General features: G+C 41.0%; 1 protein-coding gene across 1 annotated transcript in view; it reads left to right on the top strand.

The window, feature by feature from the left end:
• The window catches only part of Adam12 (ADAM metallopeptidase domain 12), a gene marked incomplete in the record, with an annotated part of 345,893 nt that overhangs the window by 33,015 nt on the left and 287,785 nt on the right, over nt 1-25,093 (top strand). Inside the window, 1 exon segment of the mRNA XM_005402080.2 lies at nt 13,866-13,963. Coding sequence (XP_005402137.2) covers nt 13,866-13,963 — 98 coding nt within the window.

The raw sequence follows: 25,093 nt of genomic DNA, 5'->3' as shown, positions 1-25,093 counted from the left end.
ACACTGGAAAAGTTAGTGGAAATATACTCCGTGCCAGTATATGGACTCCACTTTCTTTTGCTTGTTTCAATTTTTCCATTTTCTCCTTAGGAACAGGGAATATTGAAACATTTACAAGAACATCATTGGCCAGCCAGTGACAAATATTGCCTGCTCTCTGATAGACTGAGGCTATATCTATATGCTATCACATAATTCAAGGAAAAATTAGAAACAAACAGAAAGCCTATGTGTATGTGGCTTTTTGACACAGAAGATAAAATATCTATATTTTAATATTTTCTGCTTTCATCCAGGAATTAATCTTACAGGAAAAACTACTCAGAGGAGAGCCAGCATACCTGAGTATACTTTCTTACAGAGAAATCCATTATGTGAAATTTTCCTGGTTTTGAGTAGTAAGAGGGGAAAGGGATGGTGTGTGCATTGTTACAGATTGAACATTGTCTTCCTAAATGGGAGAGATATTTGGAATTGTTAAGGATGTAAGGGACTTCTTAAGCTTATTAAAATGTGAGTTACCACTCTCAATAATTTCATTCTAAAGTGGGAGATTTAGAGGACAGCATCCTCTTTGTATAAGGAATTATGCAAATATTTGGCTTATAGTGGATATATTTGGATTCTTGTCCTTTATAACAATTGCATACTAAAACAGGCATCTCTGGCAATGGTTGTCTCATAAATTTAACTTTCTTTAACATATTTTAAAAGCAAATAATTTTGGTATTGTGGTCTGCTACAGACATCATTTGTAGTTTAGCCAGGATATTATTTGAGAACTGCAAAGCTCTCTAGGTATTACATCTGTATATAAACCATGTGTTAGAAAGATATAAATTCAGTTTTGAAATATTTTTTAGACTGCTTTTGGCTTTCAATCTGTGCCAAACATGTGCTTTGGTGACAGATGGAGTCATGTGAGCCCTGAATGAAACACTTTATTGTGTGTAGACTTTGTCTTCCAACAGTTGGGTTGGAGAAGCTGGGAGATTAAGAGGATCTGATTGCTAAGAGGTGTGTTCTTCATTGAGTCTAAAATTCTCCCCGTACCCTTCAAATATATTACTAGGTTATTTGGCCTCAAATTCTGTGCCATAGAAAATATTGTCAGGCACTTTTTATTGGTCTAGAATAATTAATTTTAAGTCATTCTCATGTTCACTTTAAATTTTGAAATTAGAACATTTTTCACAGAGTTTATTGAAATGTTTTGGCTTTGTGTCTCTGTGGATTATTCAAGAAAGCCTCAATCTAGTGTTTCCAGATAAACAGAGGACTCCCATTTTAATCCCAACTTCAAATAAACAAGGAATATCATTTTTAGTGTAAGTATGTCCCCAATACACTTGTTCCAATAGCATGGGACATACTTATACTAAAACAACTATTTGTTTCACTCTTGTGAATAGTGATTGTTCTACAAAACTCCTCTGTCATGGAGCCCTAATGAGTTGGAAGTCCAGGTGTCACAGAGACAGTGGAAATTTCAGTCTGTCCGTCTTGTAGAACAAGGAATGTTCTGTGAGAACAAAGTGTGAACGCAGACCTAGAGCACATCCAGACACTTGTGCGTGACCTCAGCTCAGTACTTTTTTCCTCCCTGTATGCATCTATTTCCTCACATTTCCCCTGCTTGAGAACCATTTGTTTCCACATTGTGCAGGCAGGGAAGGGTCATAAGGGGATAACTCATAAGGGTGTCCTTAGGCACCTTCCATCCAACCAGCCTTCCTCTTGCTCCTCAGCCCTCACGCATGTGAATCCTACTTGTGCAAAGGTGGTGTAACTGGTACCCCTTTTGTGAAGTCTTCCAGGACCATCTCAGCTGCAATAAGGTCTTCTAGCTCAACTGCAATGTACTTACCCTCCCAATCTTCTTTATTAGGTGTTGTGTCCCCTAAGTGCAGAGTCCAGGCCAGTTTAAGGAAAGATCACAGCGAGGAGCCTGTCTGGCTTCTTTCTTTCCTTGCTTCTCTCGCACGCTGACTTCTAGCTGAGCACTGCCATTTATGAGGCCCTAAGACAGAGCCCTTCTGTAAGTCACCTCCTTTACTTTTCTCAACTACTCCAGGGATAAACATCATGCACTCCAGTAGGCAGAGCACAAAGGTCACCTCTTGGGTAAAAGGCAAATCTCAGAACTAACCTGGATTCACACAGAACCCTGAACTACTGCTCACAATTGGCTTACACCACCTGTACCCCACTTTTGAATAGCAGAAGAGAATCAGCACAGGATATGTGATTCCCAACCTCCGTGCTTACACGAGGATTCAGGCTGACCCTGCAGTTTGTTTTGGAAATAACCCTGTGGAACATCCCTAAACATAAACAGTTTCTTATAAATAAATTAGAAAACAAATGGACCAATTAAAAGTTGGTGTGGCCAGGGATATAGCTCAGTGGCATAAGCACCTGCCAGGCAAGTGCAAGGTCCAGAGTTCGATTCCAGGTACCAAAAAAAAAAAAAGATGTCACATTTTGCCGGGCGTGGTGGTACACACCTGTAATCCTAGCACTCAGGAGACTGAGGCAGGAGGATCACTGTGAGTTCGAGACCAGCCTGGGCTACAAAGTGAGCTCAAGGCCATCCTGAACTGCATAGTGAGATCCTATCTCAAAAAGACAAAAAAAGAGTTGGTGTGACATGAGCAAATAATCTCCAAGTTAAGAAATTACAATAACTGCTAAATGTGAACAAGTTCAACTTCAGTGATAAATAAATGCACATTAAAACAACAAAGGAATTTGTTTTTTTTTCCCCTTTATAAATGGTCACATACTTCTTAGAGGGCTTTCTCAATAATGATTGGCTATTGCATTATCAACCTACCAGTACTGATCATTGCCCAGTGAAGAAAGCAGTCACATTTCAGATCCAACAAAGAAGAGAAAGGTGCTCTGCCCACTCCCCGTCCCTCCAGGCTGTCTCTTGCATTCATTAGTGAAACGCAGCCATGGAAAACTGTACCTTCTCTTGTTGATTCAACTGCACTCTACCTTGTGATCAGAAGCCAAGAGGAAAAAAAAAAAAGATTGAGTTCCCAGCGCTGCCAGAAGCCTTCTCACAATGCTTGGCACTTGGCTGACACATCAGTGCTAATTTTACAGAGAATTGAAAATCAATTTAGGACATTTAATGCATCATTAGTGTGGATTTTAAACCAAGGCAGTGACAGTGGGAAAATGCTTTTCCTCTGATAAGGTACCGGTGGCTGGTGGAGGGTTTGGGGTGGTTCCCTTGTCAATGGGAATAGATCAGAATAAATATGGGTGTTATTGAGAGGAAATTGTTTGAAAAATGGTCTCATTCTTAAACTGAATAGTTTGCTTTACGTTTTTCGTATTTTTTTGGAGGGGTTCTCTCTGTAAGACAATGCAAGGGTTTTAAAGAGAGTTAAGCATACAGTTTAGTTTCAGGAACTGAAGCCATAAAAGTTTATTTGTTTTATTTTTTAAAAGAAAATTTATTGGTACATTTTAGATATACATAATGATCATGCTCATCCTAGGGAATTTGTACCTATACATCGTATATATCTTGCTTCTTCTTTTCTCCCATTCCCCTACCTTCCCTTCAACTCTCTTCCTCTCCTTATTTACAAAAGCTTTGTTTCCATTTTTCCCTCTTTTCTTTTTTACTCCTTCCTTTCCCCTCCCCCTTCCTAATTTCCCTTCCAATTTGAATATTTTCTTCCTATATCACAATATCTAAAAAGTTCATAGTGAAAATAAAAATACGCTTACATCAACCTGTATGCCTGATATGTATCTGTCAAATTGAATAGAATTACAACCTCCTAACTCATGACTCAAGTCTATGCTGTAACAGTTTGGGTTGCTTTATTTGACTCTATAAATTAGGATTTCCTCTTTGGGTTCCCCAGATTGAATAGTCAAAGTCAATGGCAAAAAAAGTAAAGGTTGTAAAAATTATATCAGCACTCGCTTTTACATAGCTACACTTGATCTTCAGGATCTAGGCGGGTGCTCCCCAACTAGTGACCTCCATTCTCACTGTACTTCTGGGCCTGTCTTACTCCCTGTCTTAGTTTGTTCCCTACCCCATCTAACCAAGCCACTGGAGTCTCCTCTATTAACATGTCCAGCAGTAGAAAGGGAGGAAGGAAGGCTTCCTGCAGCTGGGGCATGAGGCAGAGGAGGACCTACCTCTGTTGTTGCCCTTTGGGGTTCTATATATTTTTTCCCATAAAAACAGGCAGGGTTTCAGGTTTAAAACTATTACCTGAGTTGGAATTCAAAGTACTTTTCTCTCATAAAGAAAATGAAGTGTTCTAAGTGGTGACGTGAGAGTCAACTACATTACAGTTAATAAACATTTGAGAACTAGTCTTGAAGAACTCTCTTGAGTCTATGGAAAATACATTTCAAGCTCAAATAGTCAGGCTGTGCTCTCTGGCTTTTAGTGTCCTTGCTGGGGTTTAGCTCTTCTTTGGCTAGCCTGGTATATATTCTTGAATAGAGAAGGAAATATCAGGTCACCATAATGACAGTTTCTATTATGGCGCATAACTTCCCTGTTCGGATCTTAATTAGGCTCCTCAAGGAAGCTTTCCTGCTGGGTAGATAATGAGCAAGATGTTTTAGATGAGGACTCTGGTTGACGTGGTGGTTCTTATTAAAAATAAGTAAATTGGAATCCTGGTTTATAAATAAGGCTCATGTGTATTTAGTTCTATGCATCAACCTGCAAGAGATGAGAAGGTACTAGTTGTGCTAATAATCACCTGTCAGAACTTTAAAGATGAGAAAGAAGCCCTGGGCCCCCACCCCATATACCATGATCATAACTAGGCCGTGGAAACTTAATTTGTTGATAGTATTTCATTGTCCTGTCTATGCCTGGCGATAGAGCAGTGAATTTGACAGACAAGACCTCACCTTTTGATATTGCCACTTTTGATTGGAGATGGGGTGAGGGGGACAAGCAAAGGGTAAATAAGTAAAGCCAGTCTCGGTGGCAGCAAGTGCTATGAAAGCACACCAGACAGTGAGGGGCTGGAGGAAAAATTAGATTAGGAGGAAGCGCACAGAAGTAGGGCCGCTTCTCTGAGGGGTAACGTTGGAGCTGAGTCTTGACTGAGGCTTGGGTTCATGTGAGGCTTGAGAGTGGAGCCCTCTAAGCAGAGGGGACAGCACGTGCCGGAGATGTGAGGTAGGATAGAAGGTTGGGCCCTGTGGTCACAGCAGAGTAAGCAAGATGGTGCTATCAGGTTTCTACAACCTGCAGTAGTACTCGGAGGAATTTGCAGTTTATTCTGAGTGTTTCCTGGCCAGAATGATTAGTAGAATGGTTAGGAGCACAGATCTAGAATTTAGCTGTATTGACTGACCTGCTGGCTTCATGATGTGTGTGATCCTGGGTGAGTAATTATGTCCTCTGTTAAATAAGGATACATATCATAGGGGTGTTTTTAAATTTAAATCAGTTAAGCTTGTAAAGAATTAGAATGGTGTTGAGTGCATAGCAATGAGTTAGTGTTCACCACTGTGATCAGTAAGCATTTGCTATGTCCTCTGTTCTCAACACTGCATCTTTGCCCATGCGTACTTCTCAAGCATTCTTCAAGTTTCATATGTTCCTTTCTCAAGCAGAGAATGTTTTCAGTATGACTCAGATTTACACTGCTTACCATCCCTAGGACAGCTTCCCACTGCGCTCAAACTCCAAACTGTCTTGAATAACCGGGCCTTTTCTATCATCTGTCCTTCTGTGCCCACATTTTTATACCTGGCCACTTATTTCATTTTAGCTGTGAGAATCACTTGTCTGTTCTTAAAACTCTGGAAGCTCTCTGTTAATGCAGAATCCTCCCACTCATGTTCTTTTGATGGGAGACACCTACGTAAACTTTGCTTTTATCAAATGTCCCTTCCTTTGAGATAGACCTGTAGGTGCTGAGACTATCTATGAATGTTCAATTCAGAGGTGGAATATTTTAGAAAATAAAAGATAGCAGGAAAAAAAAACCAGCACAAAACACTCAGAGTTATTGACTTGAGGCAGTAAATGAAGACTGTGTCAAAGAGGTCACTGAGCTGTGGCCATGAAGGTGAACTGCATCAGAGGGAGTAGTGAATGGTGGTGGCACTGACATGGTACACATGACAGAAATTGCCTTGGGTTTTGGCTAAAGGATGGAGATGAAAAAACCTTTAATTCTGAAACATACTCAATTTACAGAGATGATGGTGAGAACACATTGAAATTAATATGGCCAGTAGATACATAATTCAGACCGTGTTTGGGTGACATGGCCAGATGGGAAAATACTGATTTGGGATACATCAGCTTCAAAATTAATTAGTTCTCCAGGGAATAGTCAGCATAGAGAGGGAACAGGGCCAAGATCTGAGGCCTGGGGGATAGTCATGTTGAGAAGACAAAATCTGGCCAGAGAAGTGGAAGAAACTCAGAATCACTGAGTCCTGCCAATGAAGGAGGTGTGTGCTCCAGCAAAGATGGTCCAGATTCCAAGCAGTACAAGGAGGATGCTAGGGAGTGTGCTTAGTGCTCTTAGAGCCAAAGCGTACTGTGGCTTCTTCCTTATGTTTAATTTCACTGGGTTCATTGCAAGACTGAGTGAAATAAACTAGGTCCATTCTTGTCTCTTTGCTGTTAATGTCCAGAAGTTGTTTCTGGGGTATAAATTTTAATATTTTATATTTTCCTCTCCATTTCTTGCAAAGCAAACTTTGAAGGATTCTGTTACTCCTCACTGTCTACCCCAAAAGCATTACAGATGAACAGACTATCTTTGTTCCTCTGAGGAACGAAGTGATTAATGCATTTGGAAATGCAAAGGGTTTAGGTTTTGCCATGAATTCTGATATTTATTATTGGGCAACTTGGAGAAAAATTTTTATAACTCTGTAGTTTAATCTTACAGTTTGTAAAATAGGATTTGTACTGGCTTTCACTGACAAGTAAAAGGATATAAAAAATAAGTTAGTGTTGTAAATGATCTTGTTTTGCACACGTGGGAGGCACTATAGGCATGAAAATTATGTTTATGCAGAGTAGAGACAACTTGTGCTTGGGGTATGAATCCATTTGAAACATTTATGGGAAGATATAACTAGCTTTCTTTGAATTTCAAAATGACATATAAAACATCTTTTCAAAATTGTAATTGTTCCATAGTACTTGATTGGTTTTATATCCAAATGGGCTCTGTTCTCTAGCATGCCCAAGGCTATGTGGCTGTAATGCCAGGGACTGTTGGCTTGTGCTCATGAGTCAAAATAATTGTTTTTTCAAAGTTTATTTTTTCATAATAAAAGTAATATGTGCTGATTACATAAAAAACAAGGACAAACTGTTATGGCTTATGTCTAGATATACCCCCAAAGCCCCATGCAGTCCTAGGTGGGGCTTTTTCAGAGGTGGCTGAATATAGAGTGTGTGATGCTGGCACTAATTAGTGGCATAATGCTAGGATCAAGGGCACTAGGATTAAGAGTGTTAGTGGTTCCCACCCTAAGTAGTCTGGATAAGATTAAAGGGGAAGAAAGATGCTATTAAGGTCCCTTGTTGCTTTGCTACCTCTGTCCGCCATGAACTGCTGCCCCTCTGCCATCCAGCCTGCCTTGGAGCCAGCCAGTTATGGACTAAAACCTCTGCAAACTGTGAGCTAAAAAAAAAAAAAAAGAAAAAAGAAGTTTTCCTTCCTTCACTTGTGGGTGTTGAGTATTTTGTCTCAGCAACAAGAAAAGTAACTAAGATACGAGCATAAAGAAGAAAAATGTAATGAATTCATAGCCCCAAAACTCAAAGAAGACCAGCAAGAACATGTTGGTTTGTTTCTTTCCAAACAATGATCTAAAAACACACAAAACAAAAAGTTCAAACGAAATGGTATGCGGGTACAGCTTTGCATCCATGATCTTACAGGGTCCTCTTGCCAGCCCTCTGTAATGGGTGGTGGGCCACCTTACTTGACTTGGAAAGGATCTGAGTACCAAGGAATGCATATAACTTGCCCAAGGCCATGTACGATTTAGTGTGTTAGACACAGAACATGTCTTCTGACTCAAAATTTTATAGCTGCTTCTCTTCCACTAGGCTGTATCTTGATACAGTATAGGCTGCCTGTGTGGGTGACTCAAATGTTAGGATTTGAGAGAATCTGGGTTCTGTTTTATTAGCAGGTTGATGTGACAGTCACTCAGTGTCACTTCCCTAGCCCAAGGGATGGTTCTCCCTTTGACTTCTTGACTGTCTCAGAGCTTGAAGCCTAAAGCAATAAAAGCTTTTAAATTTTCATCCCTGCTTGCTCTTTCTATGTTCTGCACAGTTCCCTTGAGTACTTGAAGGACCTTCCAGTTGTTTAAGGATCAACTATGCTCACATGCCTCTACCTTTCTAAACTCCAGAACTACTGATACTTGGTTGCAGTCATTGCATCTCCTTTCCATCTGAAGAAATAGCAATGTTGGAAGAGAGATGAATGTAAAGTGCTCCAGTTTACTCATATCTGAAAACCTAGTGATATGCATCCATCTCTCAGCTTTTCGATATGAAATTGTGGCACAATGACATGATTATTTTTTCAATGTTTAGGTAAAATTCTAAAAATTAATATTAATGTCTGTTTTACAAGCAGGTTTAGATTTATAGAAACATTAAGAAGCTAGTACGGATGGTTCCCTCACGTGCCATTTACCCTAGTTTTAACATCTTGCATTAGTATCATACACTTGTTACAACAATGAATGGCATGATATTTTATTCACACTGCCTGTGTTTCCTCGGTTTTCACATAACATGTGTTTTCTATTCCTCATTCCCATGCAGGATACCACATACATACGGCTGTCATGTCTCCTTGGGTTCCTCTCGACAATATCTTAGATCGTCTTTGTTTTTTATGACATTATCAGTTTTGAAGAGTATTGTCAGGTGTATTTTAGGATGCACTTCTTTTGGAACTTATCTCATGATTAAAAGTGGATTATGGATTTTGTGGAGGAAAATCACAGATGTAAAATGTCATTCTCATCATATGTCAGTTATATAAAACCCACGTGACTTATCACTGTTGATGGTGACCTTGATCATCTGACCTTATAATTACTCTTTTCAGGTTAATTTTTGCCTTAGTTTTTTTGAAGATCCTTGACCTATGTTATTTTAAAATTGCACACTAATTTCCACTATGAGTATGCAAATGAGGTGAAAAAGTGGTATTGTTATTTGATTGAGATTGAAGATGTGAATCTGGACCAAAGAAAATTTTTTTCTTTATGAGAACATCACTTCTACCATGTTCCTTGTTCACTATTTCTATTTTAGAGTCAGTATATCTGTCTCCATCAATGAAGAACCTTTAGGTGGGGGTCAGGGTGCTACACACTTGATCTTCATTTCCTGCCATGTTTCCCTTTGTTATTTGCCAAAGGGAAATGGCCAGACTTGGAATGTGGTAGGGCTCGTGCAGACACATGTTCTGGGTAACTCATATGGGGGATCTGAGTTACTTGTTGAGGCATCTGCCAACTTTTCCATAACCTTCAAAGCCATCTCTGGAAAGATCCTTGACCAAAGAACTAGGCTGAGATGTTCCACTTGACCAGCCTTAATCATGTCTGAAAATGACAGACTCAGATGAGAAGCCAAAAAAACTCAGGCAGACAAATCTGATGAGAAAGTAAAGCTGATGGTCACAGAATATAACTATGTTTAAGATCCAAGTATCTACCGTGCATTTTTCTACTCTTGGCTGGTGTAAACTAGCCGTTTTATTAACACAGCAAGCATTGTGTGCCAGGTTATCCAACAGCAAGAAAGACTGGAAGTTCCTCCCCAATATAAGTTGTCTATATTCCTTATTTAGATAATAGTGAGTTTTGTGCAGGCCCATTTATATATTATGAAAAACAAAATGCATGCAAACCATATATTTTATAAGGTCATATTTTCTGAATGCATGCCTCATTCAAGACCTGCTTTTATGGTTTGTCAACAAGATCACTCCATAAAATACATTCTGATATCTCACAGCTGTGTACAATTTATTCTGTCTATCCATGCAGCACAAATAAAATTTTTATTTGCATCATCTAGAAGAAATACCAGTGTATAAATACACAAGCAAAACTCATAAGAAACCGTCTTCTGACTACAGATACTGCTGAGGGGACATTGTGCAACCAATTAAAAAGCTGAGAGATGGCTTCATTATCCACGTACATAGATAATAAATACTGCACTCAGCAAATAGTGCAGTTACTCAATTTCTTAAAAGGGTTGTGCAACATCCCACAAATGCTGGCACTGTCTGCCTTCAAATTCTCCTGGGAATATTTAGAAATAAAGCTTCTTCGAGGAAACCATTTGAGCCAAAAAAAGTCTCCTTTCAGATTACAAGGCTGGGATATGTAGGTGAAAGGGAACATATTCAGTGGTTAGAGTATTTTTGCCTTCAACAGAACACTGTTTTTCTCGGCCATCAGAACCTTGGAAGAACTGGTCCTGAAGATTCACAGTGCTCTTCACTTTTGATTTGCATAGCAGCCTCATCACATTGGAGGGCTGCCTAGCATCTTCAAGGTCAAGGTGTGGAGCTGCTGCCTCGTCTAGTTCCTTCACTGACAGGGGCACACACTAACGGCTTCACTAGGTGATCTGGGTTTCATGCACAGACTCCTTCCTTAGACAGCTTCTCAAGCAGTTGTAAAAAAATGCAGAGAGCTTTCCTCCAAGTACCTGAGGCCTGAGTGAAAATCTTCCAGCCATTGTGGTACTGTGGCGGGAATGCGAATGGTCATATCCTGTCCCCTGTTGCTGTGCTTAGGTGGTGGGGGATACATGATGCCCGTTTTAGATATCATACTCTGCCCAATTAAATAGGCCCTAGGACAACTGAGTTGGTGATTAATTTAACAATTTACTTGGGTTACAAACTTCACTTGGATCTACCAGGAATAGCTTATAACTCAACTATTTTGTTTATGTGGAGGGATATTAAGATGTTTGTGATCGCTTTATTGACAGTTTTACCTGACTTTTCAAAGAGTGCCGTTATGGCTGTGATAATTCTTGACACGTGGCTTAGTGTTCTGTGGTCTAGGGGAATGTCTAGATGGATTTTCACTTTTTATTCCATAATTGGTAGTAATTCACAGTGTCCTTTACCCAACTCAAATACCATGCCAGCTCTCTTATAAGTGCAGTTAATTTCACTTTGCACTCTTGCTCTGCAGGAGTTATATAACTGAATCAGAACCCAAACCAGCTTGTGAGTCCCAGGGGTTCTGAGCAAGAGAGCAACTCTTGGCAACTCTTCAAGAATGCTGCTGTTAACACCAACTGAGGCTGACTTGCACTTTCTTGGCTGATATCCGTGGGCATGCCACCCTCTGCCTAATTGCAGGAAAAGGACAGCTTTCACCCTGTCTCTGCTGACATGCTCTTTTGGGGGCTCTATGGGAGTTGAAAGGTTCTCATCTTCAGGTCTCAGCTCATGTGCACCTGATCCCCAAAAACCACAACAACAAAGGGTTTTCCTGGCTTATCCATCATCAATGCCATTCCCAGCCACTCTTATTTCACAGTTTTTCTTATGAATTTTTATCTTGAGGTAATGTTGGGTTTACAGGAGGATTGCAAGTAGAACACAGAGTTCCCCGTAGTCGCCTTGCAGAGCACTTACTGCTCCCTGAAATAGCTCACATGTTGAGTGTCCCTTAACTGATCCCTTGGGACCAGAAGTGTTTCAGATTTTTTATTTTTTTAAAGAAACTTTTGGATTACATATGTTTACATATACATAATGAGATATGTTGGAGACAGTCTAAGCACAAAATTCATTTATATTTCATATGAATGTCATGTACATACCTTCATCACTGACATTTTTAGTGTTCCTGTATTTTGAGTATAATCTGTTGCAAGAAGTCAGATGTGAAATTTTCCATTTGCTGTATCATATCGGGCTAAAAAAGCTTCACGTTTTGGAACATTTCAGATTCTAAATTTTCAGATGAAGGATGCCCAACCTGAACGTGTTTAGTTGTGTCTTTCCAAAATACAAGAATGGTAATCACAGGGTGGTGCAGCTTTATCTGCATAACCTCTCTTAGATGTACAGGACTGAAAAGGTTGAGTGTTCTGGGGTGAAGCTCGAAGAGATGAGGCTGCCCATGGTGTGCACAATGTCACTGTCCCCAGGCGACATTAGGTGGTGCTGGCCTGTAGCAGACAGAATGATCCTTTTGAATGGAAGCCCTCTGGTGTAGAGCACCTGCAAGCATGTCCTTCACAAAGTAGGGAGTTCATAAATATTTGGTGAGTGAGTAAGCAAACACGTTGGCCAACAAGGAGGCAGGTACCCCTAACAAAGCCCCTGCTGTACCTCCTGTGTGCACTCTAAAAGGCACGAACTCAAGCCATGGGAGGAGCCTCACTGACTGCAGGTCCCCAGGCTGCCAGTGGTTGTCCCTCTGCAGCCAGGGCCCTTCTGATGGCTTCCAGATGGCCATTCCTTTCTTCCATCCAGCACTCCACTGATGTCCCCTCAGCTGGCACATAACCATGTCCCACATACAGATTCCTGAATCCATGAATCATCCTGGTCCAGAGCACTGCTCTCCTACCGTCCTCACTCACCCTGTCCATGGTCCTCCCTCCTACTCTTCCCATTTGGCCAAGAGACCCAGCTTACCCTCCGCCCGGCCATGTTCCTGACTTTCAATTCATACCATTCCTGTTGGCTCTGCCCTCAACAAAAAAGAGTCTAGAATACCTTGTGAGCAGCTGGAATATTTTCTGGAAAGGCTGGGTCAGACAGTTAATGCTCCAGTAGTATCCTTTTGTAACCTGACTATAACTGCAGACTTCCACATCTAGAATGATAAAATGGTGTGGATTTAAAAGTATTTGGGGAATTATAAAATGTCTAGGATTAAAATTTCAATACCATTTGTGCCTAATAAATGTGAACTCTTTAGTAACTTAAAACTGTGCTATTATGACTCAGGTCTGAAAATTATGAGCCCTGGTTGAAGAAATGGGAATAACATATGAGGGAATCTGGTCCATCCTTTACCTTGAGGACCATGCTGTGGTCACAGTGAATAGCAAGTGTGTGACCTCATAGAACAAGCCCAGAGAAATTACTGTATTTGTTAAGAAAGTGATATACTCTCCAGAAGAGAAAAATGTTATCCTTTCCATTAGGCTTGTTTGTGGAAATGGAGCTGAGTTGAACTGTGTCAGTCCAGTAACTGGTTTGACAGACAGGACTCCAAGAAACAAGAGCATATAACAGTTTATTGAATGACTTGAGTTTTCTTTTTTACATAAACCAGTCTAGTCAGTCTGAACTGGCAAATTCATTTGTCTATAGAATCACTTATTGAAGCGTATAAAATTAGACTTTGTAAGTACAGAGAGGAGATTTGGCATTGTGTTTAACAGATTCACTGGGACTTAAGTAAATGGATTTAAGTCTTAATACGGTTAAAGCCTGGAGACTTTTAATAGAGAGCTAATCTTAGGTACAGCATTAATTCATCATTTTAAAAATCACTTCTTGTGCTTTTTTTGTTGCTTGTTGAAGAACTGAATTGTATACTCTGACTATGATAATAACCCAGCACGCATTACAAGTTTGGGATTAAAAACAAATTTAATTTGTTTTCTTTAAAGTACAGTATTTTAATTGTTTGATTGACAGGGAATTCATTGGTTTCCACACTTAACATGATTTAATGGATTATAATGCTTCCTTGTACTTATTCAACTTGCAAATATTTTCACTGTCATTTATGTATAAGCTCATGATGTCAAACTCTTCCCGACTAGAATGAAAAATGTGGCTTCTTTTCTTTTGATTCAGGAGTGAGCTTATGGGACCATGTGGGAGCTTATGAAGTTGCCAGCGCTGCTGTTCTGAATGGAGACGTTGGTACCCCAGGGAAGAGCAGTGACTCAAAGGTCAGTTTTGTCCCACCTCTGCTTTGAGACCACTGATGCTTTAAAATAATGTTAAGTGCATCTTTTATTTGAGTTTTGCTTTTACCTATGTTAGTACTAATTTTCTTCTCATATAATGGAAGCTTTATTCTTATGAAGATAGGATGAACCCAACTTTGATGTGGTAGCTCCGAGTGACCCAGCCTTATTTTCATCTATTGAAATTTATTTTTCAAACAAACCCAAAGGATTACACTATCAAACAGACAGCTTCCGTGTTCAAATAGACAGCTTCCATGTACATGAATGGTGGGCATTTTTTGTATTCATTTCTATTTCATCAGTATTGCATCTTTTCAATTGATTATTGGTTGAAATATTTTCATACAACTGAAAAAAGATCAGAACAAGTTTTAATGCCATCTAAACTCTGTTTGCTTTGACGTGTTTGAATTGCAGCTTTTGTGAAATGAAAGAATAAGGTAATTGAAATATTATTGATGAAATCTAATATTTCAGTGAGTTTTATCCGCCAAGTTGACATGGCTTTCCTAAATTTTAGAGCTTGTTAGAACAGTTGCAAAGTGATAAAATCTATAGAAATATGAGCTCTTTGGAGAGATCAGACAGATGGCTTTGTCCTTGTGTTATTGCAACTATTTTTAGATCATTTTTCAGGACAGAGAACAGATTCTTTTTTAAAAAGAAGAGTTGAAATTGTCATAATCATAGGTGGTTTGGAGGAATGGCTTCAGGGGGCCACCTTTATATCAGTAATGATTTACATCATTAATTTATTTTTGAGAGAGCTTGCATTTGAAACTGAGCATTAGGAAAGGTGGTGGGTTGAATAAGGAAGCCAAATGCCAAATCTTCACTTTTTAAAAAGCATTTCTATGTCATGGAGATTGTTGTGAGTTAAATATACAAAAAACAAGCGTGGTGGTATTGATGATAAGTCCTTGGAAGAAGAGGTCTGTTATTCAAGAAAGACTCATCACATTATTAATAAGAACAATTATAAGCAATTATTATAGATGCAGAAGAGGAGTATGTTGTTTGATTAAAAAAAAGTATGTCTGTTGAAATATTTGTAGGCACTAGTAATAAAAAAATATGTAACAATCTAAAATTTCTTGGGTAGTAGAAGCCATTGTGGAGACTTCCCCAAGGGTGGAGTTACCAGATTTAGCCAATGAAATCTGCCTGATTAAATTTGAATTTCAGATAGATAATGAATATTATTATTCTTTTATTTTTGTTTTTGTTTTTCTTCTGGTACCAGGAATCGAACTCACGACCTTGCACTTGCCAGGCAAGCACTGAGCCACTGAACTAAATCCCCAGCCCCATGAATATGATTTTAATATAAGTATATCCTATGTAATATTTGGGATATACTTATACTAAAAAAAAAAACACCCATGTCCCAGTATTGGCTATAAGAATGTGGATTTGATTAAACGACCAGAGCAACAAGCTGCTGAGGGTACTGGCGTGGGCCAATCCAGGTTTACCATGGTTTCGGACCTCCAGTTTCATCCTTCCTACCCACCGTCCATCTGGCAGACATCATAAAGCCTGTATTCCAGAGGAGGAATCAGCAGATGCACTGCTGGCCAAGCTTACTCCTACCTGGTGATCACAGATCACGAGCAACCATCTTTGTACAAAAGTAGGAAAAACCATTATTGTTGGGCAGATGTCCCAACTCCTTGAATTAGAATTCCAGAATGAGAACCGTCAGGGTGGTAGAAACATCCCTAAAATATATTGTACTAACATAACTCATGCTAGTGATATTATTTAAAGGAGCAGGAACTGAGGTGAGTTGGAATAGCATTGTGTTGCAGTCCCAGGGGGCTCAACTCAGCGTGCAGCTTATGACTTCAGCATCATGACAATAACTGTGGAATGTGCTCACATTTGGTAGAAAGCTCCCACAACCTTGCATGAGAAAGAGTGCATGAGAGCGGTCTGCTCCTGGGCGCATGTCTATGGAAATTCCCCATGGAGTGGTGCATGGATGTGCTGTGGGAGCCTCCTAGTGTCATAACAGTTAAGATTTTCATTCTCAAGCACATCAACACAGTGTGTCTTCACTTCAAAGCAAAGCAAATTTATGCCAGTGAGTGTTTTTATAGAGCAACTATACCTATGATACTACAGAAAATAGACTTTTTCTACTTTCTTACTCCCCAGCTTCTTTCTCTTTAACCAGTTTTTATGGTTTGTTTGTTTGCTTTTTTTTTTGGTACTAGAGATTGAACCCCAGGCATTTATACTGAACTACATTCTCAGCTTTCTTCTTAAAAATATTTTTTCATTTTTCAACAGAGTCTCACAAAGTTGCTAGGTTGTTCAGGCTGGACTTGAAATTGTGATCCTCCTGCCTTAGCCTCTCAGAGTTGTGGGATTATACACAGGTACTACCATGCCTGGCTTATTTAACCAGTTTTTAATGGAACATCTTTGAAGTCCAGTGACTATACATACAGTCCACAAAGAAGGCAGACAGGTATTCTACTCTGCATCTTATTCTCCAGTGAGGGAAATGTGAATATAATACATTCAGATTGTGATTAAAAAAATCGTTCTAGGGACCAACAATGAGATGCATTCTCATAGACTGACCAAGAAAGCCCTTCCTAAGAATATGGTAAGATATTCACCCTTTTATTGAGTTTAAAGGGTCAGCCTGAGAAGAGCAAGTGTATGAACAGCTTATATGGAAGGAACAGAAAGAGCCAGTTGTGTCTACAACATGGGAAATCAGACAGACAGAGGGTGATGCAGGAGCAGCAGAGCCGCTCCTTCTGTGCATGGCCTCACCATGGCCTGGGGGAAATACATTCATCCTAAGAAATTGACACACTATAGTTCTCTTCTTCCAATAGCTGAATATTTGCATCGCAACTTCACGGGAGTTAACAACCATAACATCCATATTCATAATTATTCTTCCCCAAAGTGGACAACTGCCATATTGATAGCAATAAAAGGCATTCCTTATGCATGCAGAAACATCAGCTCTTAGACAGTCCTGTGTGCCCAACCTTCGGAAGTCAAGTGCAGCAGGACTGGACAGAGGGTTGTTACTAGGAAGGCGACAAGAGCCGGCATGCTGGGCAGTGACATGTGCCTTTGTGTCCCTTTGCATTTCTTCCAGACAGCTTGCAAGGATCACCTTCCTGAAATGAGGCACTAACTCACTTATCCCTGAACCTTCAGAGGTGAACTTCATGTCCATGGTATAAAGGCAAACTTCAGGCCTAGTGTAAAATCATAGCTCTGGGTCATCCAGGCTCAATCCTCACTAACCACTACTCCACTCACCTCCACCAACCTGATGCTCTGACCTGCACCTTCTCCATGCCCTTCCCATGCCTGCACGGATTTTTCATCACCCTGAGATGCCACCCACTGAGCTACAGGGACCCGATCACCTGCCCCAGCCCTGGTGGCTATGCAAAGACTCACATGTGGGTCCCAGAATGGATAGAAGGAGAGTGAAGAGGAAGCTGGAGTAACTGTCTGGAGGAGACAGAGGCAGCTCAAAACCTGCTTATGGACAGTAGCAGGAGTCAGTCAGATTGGGAACATGTCTTGAAGGGAGAGGGAAGCAGACTTGCTGCTAGATTAGCAACTTTGAGGACAAACTCAGTGTTGGGTCTGGGCTACTAAAGTGGGAAAGGGTGCCATCTAGAGGGTCATCAAAGAGAAAGGACACCCTGTTTAATTTGGTTTCCATGACACCATTACCTTGCTGGCTCATTGTTTCTCAGTCTGGATGCATATTAAAATCACCTGGAAACTTTTATAAATGTCAGTGTTTAGCATCTAGTCTTTGGAGTTAGTTTAATTGGCTCAGGGGAAGACCCAGGTATCTTTCTGTCTTTCTTTTTTAAAGCACCCTCCCCAAGTGATTTAATAAATACACAAGTAATGGAAGCAGTTGGAAAAATCTATGCTGCATCTAATGCTAGAGGTCTGGTCAGCCTAAGTCATGGTGTAGGCACAGGTGTTGTCAGCTGCTTCTCTCCAGTATTGTCATATGTCTTTCACACTGAGTAACACACCCAGCCTTCTTTGATTTTGATACAGGGTGTCACTAGGTTTCCCATACCGAGATGAACTTGTGATCCTCCTGCCTCAACCTCTCAGGGTGGTAAGATTACAGGTATGTGCTACCACACCAGCTTCTCATTCTGTGTTTGGTCTGTGGTTGCAATATATCTGGATGAGGCATTAGTGAGGCCCTTCCAAACCAAGAATCAAGCCATCACCGCCACTGGTAATTTAGTTGAAGGAGTGGAGGGACAGGAAGGAACATGGCCTTGTACAAACTGGAGAGCTGCCAGGCTTTTGTTTTTGTCCTTCAATTCATCGTCTGTAACATGGCGATAAGCTTATCTGCTTTCCCTGCTCTTAGGGTTATTGAAAGAATGAGGTGAGACAATGACATTAAAAATACTTTGGAATCAGAATGTACTACCCACAGGTAAGGCGATATAGAGATTTTATGTCCCAATTTTATGTCTTGAAAGAGGGCAGACCTAGAACCAGGGAAGACATGTCAAAATGTGATTGATTATGAGATGACCTCAGCGGAGCTAAGCCCCTGTATGCTCCAGGAAATTTCTAATTTCCAGCTTTCTCACATGAGAGTGAATATATGGAAATAGTATGTGAAATGGAAAAAACTACAAGGCAAATGGATTAGAACATGAAACGAAAGCTTCCCTTAGCCTATTGTGGGTCTCAAATATCAAGTATCAAATAGCAGCTAATTGAAATGGCAGAGGCAGATTCTGTTCCACGCATCTCCACTTGCTTTTCTCAAAGCTGATAAGGCCAAGCTGTGTGTATCTGTCGAGTAGCTGTCCCCATCTGCCCCTTCACAATCTGAAGTCCCGAGTGGTGGCTTGGGTTTGCTTGCTGACCTCCTCCACAGCCTGGCCTCCGGTAGTACCTCTCCTTCCCAACACTTCCTCAAGACTGCCTCTGAGGTCATGGGTGGCCTCTGAAGCCAGCACATACCTTTCCCTCTATCTGACTTATCACTAACCTTTGAAATTCCTTCTTTTAGCTTCTGAGTTCCTCTTCTTTCTTGTGTATTCTGCCTATGTTTTTAACCCTTGCTTTTCCTTCATCTTCCTGGCTTTGCTCCATCACTCTTAGGCTCCTCTGAGTTTCTTGCAGACCCACTCCCCAAAACCATGACCCCGGCTGGCAATGTCACTCACTTCCATGACCATGTGTACCCAGGGGTCAATGGGAAAAAGAACAGCAACACTGAGTTCTACTGAGTACAAATAGTTGGACATGTGACCCTTGAAAACCTCAGTGTTTGTCATCCATCATGCACTGATTTGAGATTCATCTCCCTCACTTTGCTTTGACTCCTGAGATTTGGTCATGGGCTTCCAAGGGACAACAGGCACCCCGAGCTGAAAGTGCCCTGTCATCTCTACTTTACCACCCCCTCCAGTCACCCTGTCTTCTCTGGTTTACAGAAGAACCCCCAGAAAATAAGATTGTCATCTCCATTCTCTCAAATCATAAGGTAACCAACATCTGGCTGTACTGGCTCCTCTCTCTGTGCCCATGATAACTACTTCATCATTCTGCCTCTGGGAACAGGGTGATCTGTCTAGAACACAGACACAACCTGTCCCCATCCTGTTTTTCAATCCTTCAAAAGTCACAGGGACACCTACCTTCAAGATCAGCTTCCTTGACCCAATGCTGCACCATCCTAGATCTGAGCGCCCTTCTACCTCTCAGCCATATCACCTAGAGTAGCAGCCTGATGCCTGAAGAAGCCGTTTGCTGCCTAAAGTAGCAGCTTACTGGCTGAAAAAGTTATGTTGGTGTCTGAAGAAGCCAAGTTGTGAAGTCAGCTTGTTGCCTGAAAAAGTCATGTGCCTTATGGTCATGTTTTGCGTTTGTTCTGTCTCTGTGTTCTCTTGGTACCCTGAGTTTTACTCATTCTCAAAGCCCCATTTACACAGCGTTGTCTCCTGGGAGGTCTGTCCTGATTCCCCTGCAATAAACAAGTCCATCCTTCCCCTGTTGGGTTAATAACCCTAGTTATTGTGGGCTGATCAGGCCTGCAATCTCCCGTACGAGAGGATGCTGAAGACTTAAATAAATGAGACAATTGAAATGATTTTAGAGTTCAAGGAGGGGTCCAACTCTCTCACAAATTCAAGATTCTCTGCATTCAAACCAAGAACTTCCCTGGACATCTCATATCAAACAAAGGAAGGGGATACTGAAGAAAATGCAGGAATCTGGGCGGGACTTGGGAAACCCTTTAAGGACTTCTCCAGGTAATACATTATGTTAATTTAGGAGAACTATGTTATCTCCAAGAAGGTCATCAAGCAGAAGTGAGATGCCTGAAGCTATAGTCTCCTTTTAGTTAATTGGGGTTGGAGCCAAAAGTCCTCAGCTGTGGCCTTGTCTTCTTAGGCCTCACAGCTTCACCCACTATTACAGGCCTCAGTAGGGGCCAGTGACTCACAAGTAAACATGGAAAGCTAACTGGTTAATATTAAACCCTGCTCAGAGCTGCTACACAGTGGTCTCCATCATTCCTCTACCTGCATTAGGCCATGCACATCTCTGGGATGTGCGTTCCTACCAGACACACGTTTAGCTCATCCAAATGTGGACTGTGGACCTGTGCAGAGAGAAGCCACAGAGACACATTTACGTGATATAGATGAATGCATCCTCTGATGTCTCCCGGGCACACACGGTCAGAGTGCGCAGGGGAGAGCCATGTTTACCGTCTCCATGAGTCCTTCTGGCTCTCATGGGATATTTTTCTCCCCAAGAGCAACATTCGTCCTTTCTGTTGGCTACCATGGTATCACATGGTCTCTGAAATAAGCCAGCTCAACTCTGCTCTATGCAGAGTACACGGACGCTCTGGAAAAAAGAAATGACCCTATTGCCCTTGTTGTATGGTCACACTGAACATATTAATACTGTAGGGCATTTTGCAGATTAATTTTTACTCTGCTTTAGGTTCCACTTCTTCCTTCTGTATGGGCCTTATCCCCACAAATCCACACGATTTGAGTCTCAGCTCTAAAGCTTGAGCACACAGTACCATGCTCTTAGCTTCTAGTTCTGCTTCTCCCAACAGCCCTGCTTCTGTGCTCTCTCTTTGGATGCCAGCCCTGTGGCTGCCCCTGTCTTTTACACACAGCCTCACACCTATTGCATGATTGCAGAACATTTGATGATGGACTCTGAGATTTCCCTTGTACCAGGGGCTCCTGTCACTCGTTGCTGTGGGCATGGCAGACAAGGTTAACACTTATACTTTCCTTTAAATACCAGTGGGGATCTTGGGAGTCTCCCCATTTCTGCTGAGAGTTTGCAAACTGTCCTTTACTTCAACTTTGTAGGTGTTGCCCATGTCTTTTTAATGCATACTGTCTTTTTAATGCATACTTTTTAAGAGTATGCATTCTTTAAGGTCATTGAAGGCCTCTCTCTGATAGCAACATATAATGCTACACTTTGAGCTCATAATCTCTCACTGGGAAAACTCCCTTTACTTGCCTGACCATCCCCAGAGCAGTTCTGTTACTCTGGTCTTGTGGGTCCGCTGGCCAACCCCACAGAGAGTTATTTTCCCCTTCACTAAGGTATTATTCTGGTATTCATAGGAATTCCTGCAGGATACACAGAAGTCCCTGGCACATGACCAAGTAAGTCAAAGATTAGTTTTTCTGACTTATGAAACACTATTTTTCTAGCTTACAAGCCAGCCAGTTAATGTTTCCACTTAAGAATGTAATTTTTCTGAACTACCTATTATGTACCTCCTAAAAAGAAACAGACAGTGGAGCACAAGGTGGGATACTCTTTCCAGACTGCACAAACTCCACCTCTGCCTTCTACTTTCAACTGCACGCCCAGTCCCAGCTTTTTCTTAACAACCCACTTGATGTGTGAGAGCTGCTATTTTCAAGGATTGATGCCAAGTACTAGGGGCAAAGGAGAATAATGGAACTTGGAGCGTGCAGAAATGGATTCAGCTTTTGCCTTTCTGTGTGACACCGGATCAGTCACTCTCCCTTCCTGTGCCTGTTTCCTCATCTGCACAGGAGATGGTGATGGTTGCCTTGTTACCTGACTCATGTCAGCCCCTCAGTCCTTTCCCTTGACTCATGCTGGGTTTTCTACCTATGCTATGACAGGGCCTTTCAACCTCAGCACTGAAACCATTTGGGCTGGATCTTGGTTGTGTGTGTAGGGGAGTGGCTGTTCTGTGCATTGTAGGATGTTTAGCAGAATCTCTGTCTACACACTGGATGCCAGTGGCATCCTTCTGCAAGCTGTGACGAGTACCAATGTCTCTAGATATTGTCAGCTATTCCCTGCACGATGGAGAAGGACTGGGGAGGGTGAGGAACTGAGTCCCTTGGTGCTGGATGGGCCACACAAATCCACCGACTTTCTGGGGAGAGCTGGATCATGATTATCTTTAGCTGTATAGGCCCCAGGATCTCTGTCACAGCTCCTCAAAAATAACACCTAAATGAATGAGTGTGGCTGGGGCCCAGTGATACTATATGTGGACACTGAAAGTTAAATTTAATATAACTTTCACATTTTATGAAACATTTGTTTTAAACAAACATTTGAAAAGATGGGGCCAATCTTAGCTTTCAGACTGTACCAAGCTAAGCAGTGCAGTGACTTTGGCCCAAGGGCCACAGTTTGCAAGCACTAGGCTGAATATTCTGTAGGTATCAAGCTCCAAGGGTACTCCCATCCAGCCTGAAGGTGAAGTATTGCCAGGTACTCTTCATGGAGAATTGTCAAATGATCCTATGGAGTATGGTGATAAGGTCAGTATTGTATTGGAGTATTGTCACATTTGCAGATAAGTGTGATGAAGGGTGTGGAGTTGGAATACTGGTGAGAAACTTAAGTATCTGGGCCTGGCTCTCTGAGATCCTGAAGTCTACTGTTCTTTCCATGGTGCCCAGCTACCTCCCAGAAACACCCATTAGCTTTTCTTTCCTTGTGCATGGTATTGGGATGAGCTTATGAATCTGGACTCCAGAAGGCTGAGGTCAGGGTTCAGAGGACAGACAGGAGAAACTCTCTCCAGCATTCCCGCCCTGCCTGTCTGCCTTGCTCTACACCTGGGAGATCTGGCTTTCTTTAAGATGTGATTGTCCCATTACAGCTCCCTGCCAGGGTTTTTTTTGTTCACTCTTTCTTTTTTGGCTAACCCAAAAAGAGGAGGACACCAGCCAAGGTATTGTGGTTGGCTCAGTGATGTTTCCACTTAGAGAGATCTCCATTCCCTTAGAGAGAGGCTTGGGGACTGTGTTTCCAAAAACACTCTCCACCAACTAGTTTATCTCTTGTGTCCTCTTAGCGAGGCCTTAATATCATTTTAAAAACAAACAAACAAACAACAAAAAAAACCATTGAATCAATTCTCCCTACAGTTCCTACAACTTTTTCATAAGCCACTAACATCATTATATAACTGCCTCTTTAAAAAAAAAAGTCGTATTTCAAGACAATTGAACAAATTTGGATATTGTAGGAAATAGAGTGGCTTGCATTGCTTAAAATGACAGATTATAAATTTTTTAATGCTCATCGGGTAACAGTTTAGTGTGCATGTTTGACTGACATGAGCTAAGGCATGTAGTTGCTTAACATCAGCAGAAAAGGAGTACGATGAACTCCAGACTTTGGGGGTTCATCTGTCCAGGGATGTTTGAGTACCTGCTCTGTCTCAGAGCCTCGGTCAATTTCCCATAATGTAAGAAAGAGCAAGACACAGTCCTGCTCTTGAGACACAGAGTGTGATAGATTGAAATAAGTACTTAGAGACTAGGGATTTTAGAACATAAATAAGTTTTTTTTTTTACAAAAACTTTAGAACAAGTTTAGGTTAAATGAAAAACTGCAAAGAGCATATTGAGTAGTCCATGTAACCCACACCAGGGCTCCATTATTCACGTAGCACAATCTCTGTCTACACATTGGATGCCAGTGGCATCCTTCTTCAAGCTGTCATGAGTACAAATGGATCTAGATATTGTCAGCTATCCACTGCACAATGGGGAAGGACTGGGAAGGGTGAGGAACTGAATCCCTATTTGTGTAATACATTTGTAAGAAAGGTACATGTTCTACCTTAAAATCTTTTCATGAACAAGATTTGAGGAATTAAGGTCATTTAAAAGAGCACGTAACTTCTGAAGGGATATGATTCTAAAACTTTGCTTTAAACTGAAGACCATACCTTCCCCAAAGAGATCCAATGTGTATTACTGTTGTGTTTCATAACTTCATACCACATGAAGGCTGAGCAAGCTGTCATCTGTGCTCACCCTGAATTTCTCTGAAGTCACAACGTATAACCAGTGAGGACATGCCACCATGGCTGCTTGACAAACAGTCCTGATGCTGATGAGGATGTTTGGCTTAACAAAAATTTCAAGTTGGCAGTATTTTAAAAGCCTTCTTATTCTTTCCTTTTGAAAAAATTCCTCCTATTCTTTCCCTTAAATATTTTTAAGCCTATCACAAGAGTGCCTACGCTAAATATGTAAATCATGCTTTAAAAAATAACTGACTACTGAGCCATGAGATAACTGTAACGTATGCCAGGGTAGAGAAGTCACGTGAAAACATTTTGCTTTGGTGTTAAGTTAATGTGCTTGTGATGCTCCCATTTCTTGCATGTGTCCCTGTAAGTATCAAATACGTGTTTCTGGCAGTGGGCACCAGTGTTTTATAGCCATGTTCCCCATTATTCCCTGCATAGACAGAATAATTAAATTATATAAAATTAACATTTCATCTCTCTCTAACAAGTGTATTTAAAAACCAAAGAATAAGATTTTGTTGGGTTGTGTTGAGATTTTGAAGACCATAATGATTGTAATATTGATGAGTTTTTACCTCCTTCGTAAGTGGCATTTTTTGCATCTTTGGAAGCAATAACCAGCCTCGCTGAGAATGCATCATAGGAATCACATGTAAACAGTCAAAAGGAAATGTGTGTCTCCTAAGACTGCATGTATTTGCCCAAATCTAGCCCATAGACATTTGGAGCAAATAAGAATAAAATTTACTGTTCATCCCACCCAAAGA

This window comes from Chinchilla lanigera, unplaced genomic scaffold (assembly GCF_000276665.1).
Source record: "Chinchilla lanigera isolate Chin_1 unplaced genomic scaffold, ChiLan1.0 scaffold00076, whole genome shotgun sequence".
Classification (NCBI taxonomy): Eukaryota; Metazoa; Chordata; class Mammalia; order Rodentia; family Chinchillidae; genus Chinchilla; species Chinchilla lanigera.
Note: the sequence above shows the minus strand (reverse complement) of the source record. Positions and strands in the feature narration are given on the sequence as shown.